Here is an 11,338-nt window from a genome sequence, read left to right as displayed (position 1 = left end):
TATTTTTGTGTCATACTGGTATTTTTAATTTAGTTTTAACATTTGAATTTTCATCTAATTTCTGTGATTTTATAATTGTGTGTCATTTCTCTTACTCTGAAGATCTGGATCCCTAACATGATTAGCATAATTACTTGGTTTCACCTACAGTATAAAGGAAATAGTTTCAAAATACCAACATTGATGTTACTACATGGAATAGGGTTTTTTGTTTTTTGATTTTTTTGTTTTGTTTTGTTTTTTCTTCCCAACCAATCTTGCTACGGGTGTACAGTCAAAATACTGTGTTTCTGAAGACCTTGGAATAATTTCTTTTTTTCCAGTTATGTTATTGTTATTTATTAAGTGTTTGTTTATTCAAACTGTTCTTAATTTAAGGAATTTTCAAAATTCTTAAGAAAGATAAACAGAATTCTTGCTTCTAACCTTCAGTATCCCACTCTATTCACCCCTAACCTTTATAGGTTCCTATTTTCATTAGTTTTTTTGTTCATCCTTCCAGGGTTATTTTATTTTATTTTATTTTTTGCAAATACAATGCAGCTAGGTTCTTAGCTTGTAGGTTTATGTTTTTTGTTATAGTGGTTTTATGGGGCTTTCAAGGGAAGCAAAATGACATTTGTGTGTTCAAACTGCTGTCTCATCCTGGAACTCAATCCTTTTGTTTGTGAATCACTTTCACCAGTCACTTGGGGTCGAATGCGCATTCTGCATATGAGAATGCCCACATGATGGGCTCCTCATCAGCTTTGTTCTGTTTTAAATCTGCTGTTGTATTTGTAGTTTTCAAGTGTTTTTAAAATTTTTTAAAGTTTTTTTTTTTTTTAATGTTTATTTTTGAGACAGAGAGAGTTCGCGTGCACTGGCATGTCAGTAGGGGAGGAGCAGAGAGAAGGGGAGAGAGAGGTCTAAGCTGGCTCTGCGCTGTCTGGACAAACCCCAACTGTGCGATCATGACCTGAGCCAAAGTCAGACGCTCATCTGACTGAGCCACCCAGGCGCCCCTAGATTTTTTTTTGAAGTGTTTTCAAAAATGCTTAAGTGACTATGTCATGAATGTCATACTTTCTTTATCTCTTTGAGGATATTATAAAGACTTTTTTTCCTCCCTAATTCTGTTATCTCTGAATTCCTTTCTTGTTTTCAGTCTTGCCTTTCATATTGGAGGCTTTGCTCAAGTGTTTGGTGGTCCTTGGTTCACTGTGAGTGAAATATTTAAAAGCTGATTGGATATACAGGAATATTCAAAACAGTACTGTTTATAATAGCCCCAAACTGGAAACTGCTCCTCAGCAGAAGAATGGGTAAATACATCACGGTCCAGTCATGCGGTGAAACACTACTTCGGAATGAGAGTGAATAAACTGAGCTGCAACACACAGTAGGTGACCCACAGACAAGAGCTTTGGGTGAGAGAAACCGGTCACTCAGGAGTCATATTGTAGCTTCTGTTCGTTTAAAGGTGGAAACCAGGCAAACCTAATCTGTGGTGTTACGAGGTCAGGATGGCCCTTCTGAGGGGCCTTCTGGGATGCGGTTCGTGTTCTGGTTTTTGAGCTGGGTCTGGTTAAAGTGTGTTCACTTTGTGTAATTTCATTGAGCTGTACAGTAGATTTGTGTGCTTTTCGGTATGTGTGTTAGGCTTCAAATAAAAGTTTACCTGAAGTAAAAAAGAAAACTAGTTGACTCTCCATATGGACAGGATTTACTGACTGATGCCCACAGAGTGTGGTCACCCTGGGCATCCAGGTGACACCTCTTTGGAGACCTCTGAATGTCAGTGTCTGAAGATGGGAACTAGACATATTTTTTTTTATGTTTATTTACTGAGAGTACGTGTGCACGTGTGAGTGGGGGAGAAGCACAGATGGGGAGAGAGAATCCCAGGCAGGCTCTGAGCCGGGGTAAGAACGGTGAGATCATGACCTGAGTTGAAATCAAGAGTCAGACACTTAACTGACTAAGCCACCCAGGCACCCCTAGAAATGTTTGCTCTTTCTGCTGTGTCTATCTGGAAGTCCTTAGTTCTCTTTTTTTACCAAGGCCTCTTTTGATTATTATTTTGTTTAATGTTTATTTTTGAGAGAGAGACAGACAGAGCACAAGCAGGGGAGGGGCAGAGAGAGAGGGAGACGCAGAATCTGAAGCAGACTTCAGGCTCTGAGCTGTTCAGCACAGAACCCGACCTGGGGCTTGAACCCATGAATCATGAGATCATGACCTGAGCCAAAGTCAGACGCTTAACCTACTGAGCCACCCAGACGCCCCTCTTTTGATTTCTTTTGAACAATATCCAAGTTGTTGTGGGAACATTAATTTCTTCTTTCAAGTATACAGTAGTAGAATTGGAATTTCTGTTCATTCATTCTTTGATTCATTCATTCAGCAAAGACTTTAACAAAACAAGATACGTATCCTCTTGTTTTTTTTTTTTTTTACAAATAGTTTATTGTCAAATTAGTTTCTACATAACACTCAGTGCTCATCCCCAAAGTGCCCTCCTCCATGCCCATCCCCCCCTCCCCCCCACACCCATCAGACGTATCCTCTTGTTTTATATAACAGCAGGTATTGTAAACATCAAATATAAGTAGGTTGAGTTATAGAGGGAAATGTGGACAATGTGGAAGCCTAGAATAGGGGAGACTTCCCTAAGGAAATGATATTTTAGTTAGACAAAGAATAGAGGAAACTACTAGACTTTATTTTTCATTAAAATGTCTTGTCTCGATGTGTCTGACCACCCTATTATGTGTGTGATTTCAGGTGGAGAGTATAGTGAAGATGATGTAAATGAATTAGTGAAGGAAGATGAAGTGGATGGTGAAGAGCAGACACAGAAAACCAAAGGGAAAAAAAGAAAGGCTCAGAGCATTCCGGCCAGGTGATGCTGCCCTCCAGGTCCTCAGAAGTCAGGGGCTGTTGTCACAGCTATGCAGACGGTTGGGACTGGTCTGATGAGTTCTTCTACCAGGGTTTCTTACCTTTGTCTTTCCAAGGGAAACATTTAGTGACATTTTAGGATTAAATTCTCAGTCTCTGGCAAGCTTCAAGAATTTTTGAGCTTTAATTGAAAACATGTAATAAGTAACATGTACACATGATTAAAATTAAAAACTCAAATACAGCAAAAATGTGTACCCTGTTCTTAATTCTGGTTGCTTTGCCTCAGAAGAGCTGTGTTGCCAGAGATATTGTGTGTATGTATGTGTATATTTCCTCCTCGTGAAAAACACAAAACAGAAGAGTGGTATACTCTATGTCTGGTTTCTTATTTTCACTGTCTCACATCTAGCCAGTGATATGACAGCAGTACAGTTAGCTATACCTTCTTCTTTCCAGTGACGACATAGTGTTACATTAGGTGGCTACACCTTGTGTTATTTAAGCATTCCCTTATTGAAGGACATTTAGATGGTACCTTGTCTTTACCTCAGCAAATAAGACTGCAGTGAATATTCTTTGTAATGTCTTTATACAGGTACAAATATATCTGTAAAACGGATCTGTAGAAGTAGAATCGTTTGATCCAAGGTTATGTGCAGTAAAGAAAATTTTTTTAATAAATATTAACAAATTACATTCCATAGGCCGGGTACTGAATTACACTCCTCTCCCCCTCCAAATTATAAAAATTCTTTAAAAAAATTTTTTTTTAATGTTTTATTTATTTCTGAGAGAGAGAGACAGCGTGAGCAGGGGAGGGTCAGAGAGAGGGAGTTACAGAATCCGATATAGCCTCCAAGCTAGCTGTCAACACAGAGCCCGACACGGGGCTCGAACCCACGAGCTGTGAGATCATGACCTGAGCCGAAGTCGGACGCCCAACTGACTGAGCCACGCAGGTGCCCCCAAATTATGAAAATTCTCACAGAAGTCTTTTATCTCTCTTTGATTGGTATTTCTGTCTTTTTGGGCATTGAAGCAAAAAAGCAGATTATAGTTTTTAAAAAGGGAAAAAAATTTTCGTAATGAAAATTGAAGTCAGAATAATCTAAGAAGCAATTTACTCTTTTAGGTCTTGGGCCCAGTTCTTTGGTCTTTGAGTTTTTTGTATTTCAGCTTTCATATTTTCAAAAAGTGGGAAGAAAAAAAAAACAAAACGTGAATTTTTTTTTTTTTTTAATCCCCTGAGAACTCAGGGAAGAAACAGTGCCAATAAATTTGATGCTCTCCTCACTAGAACATGGTCTCCAATTGGAGTATATGTTCTTGGAGCACAGTTCCTGGACAGATTGATCCTGTGAGGTGATTTTGGGTGTTTTCTTGGTGAAAATAGCTGGTCCTGATTTAGAAGTAGAACACTATATTTTGAGTCTAAGTGTTTGGGGAAATTGCTAACGTAAGAGCTCAATTCTTTTCTTCCACAAATCTCAGCTTCCCTCCCCTGCTTTTCCCAGGGTGGGTGTTAATTAGTAGTCCCCAGATTTTAAAGTTTTCTCGGATTTGCAACTGTATGTTTGAAATCAAGGAAGGGATAACTGAAATAATTTTGCATTATCTGTCTTGTCTTTCCTTTTCCTGTGACTGTTGGTGATGTAGGAAGAGAAAACAAGGTGGCCTCTCCTTAGAAGAAGAGGATGAGGAAGATGCTAACGAGGACTCGGAGGGAAGTAGCAGTGAGGAGGAAGAAGACGCAGCTGCAGAGCAGGAAAAGGGCATTGGGGCAGATGATGCAAGGAAGAAGAAGGAGGATGAACTGTGGGCCAGCTTCCTCAATGATGTAGGACCAAAGCCAAAAGTGCCCCCAAATACACAAGTTAAAGTAAGTCGATAGCCGAATGATGTGTAGGCTTTCCCAGAAATGCCCTGAGTTCCCCAGATAGACTGTTATTTCCAAACTCAGATTTGATGCTCACAGCCAAAGTCAGGCCAGAAGCCTTTTGATAAGAATTCTTCTAAGTGAAAAGCAGAACTTTCCCTATGGTAGAAAAAGTAAGCCTTTCTAATCAAATTTCTTGTAGGTCTTCAGTTGTTTGGAGATGAAACATTTAAGAATAGCTATAAATAGGGGCGCCTGGGTGGCTCAGTCGGTTGAGCATCCGACTTTGTCTCAGGTCATGATCTCACAGTTCGTGGGTTTGAGCCCCGTGTCGGGCTCTGCGCTGACAGCTAGCTCAGAGCCTGACAGCTATCTCAGAGCCTGGAGCCTGTTTCGGATTCTGTATCTCCCTCTCTCTGACCCTCCCCTGCTCATGCTGTCTCTCTCTCTCTCTCTTTCTCTCTCTCAGAAATAAATAAAACAAAAAAAAAAGAATAGCCATAAATAGCATGTTGGGATGGTTCTTTTAGGTTTCATCCTTATGTGAAACTGTGATAGCATCTCTTACCTTTTTCATAGAGTGGAGAGAAGACTGAGGAGACAGGTTCAAGTAAATTGTTGGTCAGAGCAGAAGAGCTGGAGAAACCTAAAGAAACTGAAAAAGTTAAAATCACCAAGGTGTTTGATTTTGCTGGTGAAGAAGTCAGGTAAGATGACCGTTAGAAACTGCGAAACTAGTCCTTTTAAATATGATCATCTTTCTAAATGGTGTTAGACATCTGGCATCATTCCACCCTATCATTATAATATTTTGGGAGAGTTTTCTTTTTCCATCCAGGGAACATAGGAACATGATGTACTTGTAGGTATTGTGAAGTGTTTGGCTGAACAGCAACAAGAAGATGTAAGAGTGAAGTATTCGGTTCCACTTATTGTCATGCTTTGTGACTTTGGCTGAGTCATTTCTCTCAAGAGTCATTTCTCCCAAGTCATTTCTCTTATTTTCACCCAAAATTACATCTTGGAAAAAAAAATTTAACATTATTAGTTTTATAAATGGCGTGGAGCAAAACTTTTTATTATTTTTTAAAAATATTTTCTCCCCAACTTTTCCTTCTGAAAGATTTCACACAGACTCATGCTACAAGAGTTAGTAGTACAATGAGCACCCGTATTCCTGAATGTGGAGTACACATTCACTACTTTGCAAGGTTTTGCCTCTGTCTCTACCACCTAGATCTGTATGTCTCTTTTTTTGTTTTGGCTAAATCATTTGAGAATTGCTTGTAGTCATCATGACACTTCACTCTTAAATACTTTAGCATAGTTTCCTAAGAACATGGGCATTCTTCTTCATGATATAACATAACTGTTACATCCACTAAATTTCATATTAATGGACATTATTATCTAAATATGTGGTAAAGGATGCTAATTTAAAAATTTCAACCTATAGCAGACCAGTACTCTTATAAAACTCAGTAAAAAGGAATTGCTCGAAAAATAAATTTAAAAGACATAGAAAATACAAGCCCAAATGTTTAACAATGAGATTCAACAGATATAAAATTACCTTTCAATAAATATAGTCTAAATGAACATCAAATAGGAATAGGAAGAGATTTATGTCACTATACATGCTGTTTATTGAAGGTGGGAGTATAATTAGTACAAGGAATCACTTTGTTCTGTTTATACCTTTACTTTATTCTATAATAAAAACAAAAAGCTAAGAATAAAATATCAATTCTTAACATCAGTAGCTTAACATCTAGATGCACACTTTTGAATACATACTTGTATATATTAATTTTTAGCTTTTAATGTGACAAAATAGCTCATTTCTTTATTTATTGTGTCTCTGTTGGATACATGGCAGCGCTACCAGAAGATAATGGATATGTAAATTGTTTCTGTGTTTTCTTTCTTTTAATAATGCTCATCATGAACTCATCTCACAGATAGTTTTGTGAGGATGGAGGTATAGATTTTAAAGCTGTTTCAGTAAGTTCAAGATTTTAATTTTTACTTTTATACAGCTTGAAGTCGGTGATACTGTATTTTCAAAGTTATCTTCAGTGCTTCATCTGTAGCCAGTTCTAACAATTTGTCAAGTTATAAGTAAATTTAAGTTATATTTCAGTGGAAAACAGGAATTCTGCATGCGTGAATTCCCTGTGTGTGGCTATTCTTTTGACAGAAAGTAGAATTCAAAACTTTCAGTGAGACATGTTAATCTGTAGAAACTCTGTCCTTCCAGGCTTCTGGTTTTCATTTTTACTTACAGTTTATTTGCTACTGAAAATCGTGTTGAATCATTTCCTTGCATGGAAGTACTAAGATTATTAAATATACCAAAGGTCAGACTAATAAGCCAAGTTATACTGTCTAATTGAGATCTTTAAAATTGGAGACCAACTGGTGTCTTTCATTTATATTTATTAAAAAAATTTTTTTAATGTTTACTTATTTTTGAGAAGGAGAGTGAGACAGAGCACAACCAAGGGAGGGACAGAGAGAGAGAAGGAAATACAGAATCAGGAGCAGGCTCCAGGCTCCAAGCTGTCAGCACAGAGCCTGATGCGGGGCTCGAACCCACAGACCGTGAGATCATGACATGAGAGAAAGTCAGATACTCAACCGACTGAGCCACCCAGGCGCCTCAGGACCAACTGATGTTTTTCTTTTAAAGACACTAAGCTTATTCTGAAGCTCATTATTGTCAACAGCATTTTTCCCTTTCATAACCATTGTACCTCAGCATGCAATATAACGTGTGCACATTTCTGCTCAGCTTTCAGCTTCGCACATATAAAGACAGGCATTGAAAAATGTAATGCATTAGCCTTACATAATTTATAATTTTTACTGCTATACCAAGAACAGTGGGGTTGTTTGTTTTGGTAGCAGAATTTTTCTCAGTGAAGGAAGTAGTGTGTTAATTTTATGTTCTACTATCACAAGCCCCTTAATCTAATCTGTTTTCCTGTCTTGCAGCTGTGCCATTAGAACATACTCTTCCAGGGGCGCCTGGGTGGCTTAGTCGGTTAAGCGTCCGACTTTCGCTTAGGTCATGATCTCGCGGTTCGTGGGTTCGAGCCCCGCGTCGGGCTCTGTGCTGACTGCCAGCTCAGAGCCTGGAGCCTGTTTCAGTCTGTGACTTCCTCTCTCTCTGACCTTCCCCTGCTCACGCTGTCTCTCTCTCTTAGAAATAAATAAAACATTTAAAAAAAAAAAAAACATACTCTTCCATGTACTTAAATTCCAAAGCACATTTGTTCAAAGTGTAATCCTAGTTTTATTATACAGATCAGTGTCAGTTAATGCTTGGCAATCAGATACTGATAAAAGAGTCTTTTACATCACCCTCATGTTTAAATCACACATCTATCATGATAATTTTCATGTTGGTAATAACCTGGCATTCTTTAAATTGCATTGAAAAAACATTTTGCTAACTTTATTATCATTCGCATCATCATAAGCCAGATCTTGAAGCCTTCAAGCTGTGGTGTCATTGGAGAGTTGTACTCGAATCACCTTCTTTTTAAAAAGAAAACATTTTTTAATGTTTTATTTAATTCTGGAGGGAGAGAGAGAGACAGACAGCGTGAGCAGGGGAGGGTCAGAGAGAGAGGGAGACATAGAATCTGAAGCAGGCTCCAGGCTCTCAGCTGTCAGCACAGAGCCTGACGAGGGTCTCGAACTCAGGAACTGTGAGATCATGACCTGAGCCAAAGTCGGACGCTCAACAAACTGAGCCACTCAGGCGCCCCTGAATCACCTTCTTTATCACAGATTCACCAAGCTTTCCAAGCAGACATCTTCCATAAAGTTTTTGACTAATGTCTTGGCGGTGGCTTATTCTTTTTTAGTTAACAACCAAAAGTGCCTTTCTCAGAGGACTGCAATGCACTAATTGTTAATGTATGGAATTTTGCATCTGTTTCTATTGGCTTTTTAGATCAGTACTTTTTCTTTGAAAGAATTGTTTTGATTTTGAATTTATGATTTGTATGTAAATGCCACTGAAGTTTTGATGAATTCATTGCTTCATTAGCCAAAACATCTGCAAAGAACTCACTGTGGTTTTAGCACTACATGATCAAAAACCAAACTCAGCATGTTAGTGCTCATAAGGTAAAAGCAGTTTGACTATTGATTGGCTTTTGTTTCTTTGGAATCACTTCCATCATCACGTGGTTTACTCCTGCTGCATTCAGAGAAACAGAAAAAGCTTTGTTTTCTTTACAGGAATATACAGGGAAGCTTGTTTTGCCATCAGTACGTTAAGATTAAGAAAATACTACTAATTTTACTCTCTTAATTTTAAACTATAAATTTGAAAAGTCACACTTGGTTAACAATTAAAATGATCGTAGAAGTAAATTATAAAAATAAATGCTTACATTTTATCACATTTTGGGATTTTGATAAAATAACCCTAAACTATCACATGCATTATAATAATGTCTCACTATGCATGACTAATACACTGATGTCACGTATGACCACCTTGCAAGTTTGACAGTATCCAGATTGCTCTGTATTCTGCTTAATATAATGAGTCCACCAATCATGTCTTGAATATTGTGACTTAGATTTCTAAACAAATTTTTAAATACTTACATTTTCTGTACCCATCTTATTTTGGACCAATAACAGGTTTATAGCCCACATTTTAAGTAGCTCTATATATACTGCTACTCAAGTTTTTTTTTTAACCAATTATTCCAATGATAAATTCTTTTATACCTTTATTTCTTGTGCAAGTCCAATATCCAGTCCAAGATGACACTCTGCATTTCGTCTTTTTAGTCTTGTTAAGCTCCTTTTTTGAGCCTTTCATTTAAGTATTTCATGACACTGGTATATAGAGTTGACGCGTAGACTACACAGGTTTGAACTACATGGTCCATTTGTAAGTAGATTTTTTTTTTTCACTAAATACAGCACAGTACCATAAATGTATTTTCCTTATGATTTTCTTAGTAACATTTTTTTTTCTAGTGTAGTTTATTGTAAGAATACGATATGTAATGCATATACAAAATACAATGTGTTAATTGACTACTTATGTTATCTATGAGGCTTCCAGTCAGCAGTAGGGTTTTAGTGGTTAATTTTGGGGGGAGTCAAAAGTTAAACGTGGATTTTGGACTATGAGGTGGGCAGGTGGCAGCTTTTTTAAGGGTTGGTTGTATGTTTTGTGTGTGTGTGTGTGTGTGTGTGTGTTTAATGTTTATTTTTGTGGGAGTGACAAACAGCACAAGCTGGGGAGGGCAGAGAGAGAGGAAAACACAGAATTGAGGTAGGCTCCAGGCTCTGAACTGTCAGCACAGAGCCCAACATAGGGCTCAAACTCACGAACTGTGAGATCATGACCTGAGCAGAAGTCAGATGCTTGACTGAGCCATCCAGACACTCCATCATTTGTATGTTTTTAAGAGTCTATCTGTTTTGCAGGATGTTCCTCAGTTTGGAATTTTACAGTTTATTCTTGATTAGCTTCAGATTAGTCACCTAGACAAAAATGCTATCTTGGTGATGTTTTTCTTCCCCAATACATTACATCAATAACAATAAGTTAGACCACTTAGGCAATATCTGTCAGAATTTTCCATTGTAAAGACACTCATTCCTTGATAATCAGTCATTTTGGGATCCATCAGATAATTCTTGATGATGTGAATTAGTAATGTTATTTTGCTGCCAGAAATCACACGGGAAACTATAGAGTTCTCCAGTAGAGGGTAGCAGAACACTGACAGTAAACCTTTAATGGTTTGGAAATCCTACAAAATAATCCAAAAAGTGTTTGATATAACATTAGGAATATATAAAAATTTTTAGAAGTCTTTCTTGGCTTCTCTTATTTCCCATGTGTCATGTAGGATATCCAAAAAAGATTTATAGCTTTATGATCAGCCCTACATAGACAGGGAGTAAGAAAAGCTGATGAATAACTGTTGTTATGAGAAATCATTAAATTTTCTGATCAAATAAATTTTGTGGATATATTAATATTTATATTAATGACACAAATTTCCTGTTTCATTTTGTAAAGCAAATGGATGGTAATTTGAAGTACTGCATAGGTATTCGGGAACCTGCTCTTTCTATCATTTGTCAGAAGAGGGCAGCATGATGTTTTTAAAAAACACCCAAAAATATGCTCAGGGAATCATCCTTTATTACCTTCAGATGTACACATTCTCACGTATATATTTCACATTCAAAAATAACATAAGCTTATTAAAAACATATATTACAGAGATATATAATGTGGTAAGTAAACGTTCTCTTTAACTCCTTCCTCCTACAGAAAATAAAACCCTGTTGATAATTGGCATGTTGGCAAGATTTTTTTTAACTTAGATTATTTATACTTAAAATTTTGGTATTATAAGAAGTACTCACATAGGAATTTGGGAGGCCTGAATTTTAATTGACAACCACATACAAACTTGACATATGGATTTGAGCATATTTAATCCCTTGATGTCATTCTTCTTTTTCTGTCCCTTTGTATCAAGTTAAGAGCACTACTGCATCTAAGAAATGTGTGAAAGAGCT

At 37.3% G+C, this 11,338-nt stretch overlaps 1 protein-coding gene across 3 annotated transcripts in view; it reads left to right on the top strand.

Moving 5' to 3' along the window:
- The window catches only part of CFDP1 (craniofacial development protein 1), a 128,070-nt gene that overhangs the window by 13,761 nt on the left and 102,971 nt on the right, over positions 1 to 11,338 (top strand). For all 3 annotated transcript variants that reach the window (XM_039256457.1, XM_039256458.1, XM_039256456.1), the window contains exons 2-4: positions 2,767 to 2,884; positions 4,543 to 4,765; positions 5,342 to 5,469. In XM_039256457.1, the coding sequence (XP_039112388.1) occupies positions 2,767 to 2,884; positions 4,543 to 4,765; positions 5,342 to 5,469 (469 nt within the window). The remainder of the gene's footprint in view (positions 1 to 2,766; positions 2,885 to 4,542; positions 4,766 to 5,341; positions 5,470 to 11,338) is intronic.

The sequence above is a fragment of the Hyaena hyaena genome, unplaced genomic scaffold (genome assembly GCF_003009895.1).
Source record: "Hyaena hyaena isolate Hyena2069 unplaced genomic scaffold, ASM300989v1 scaffold_584, whole genome shotgun sequence".
Taxonomy (NCBI): domain Eukaryota; kingdom Metazoa; phylum Chordata; class Mammalia; order Carnivora; family Hyaenidae; genus Hyaena; species Hyaena hyaena.
The sequence above is the reverse complement of the archived record's forward strand: the minus strand, read 5'-3'. Positions and strand labels throughout refer to the sequence as shown.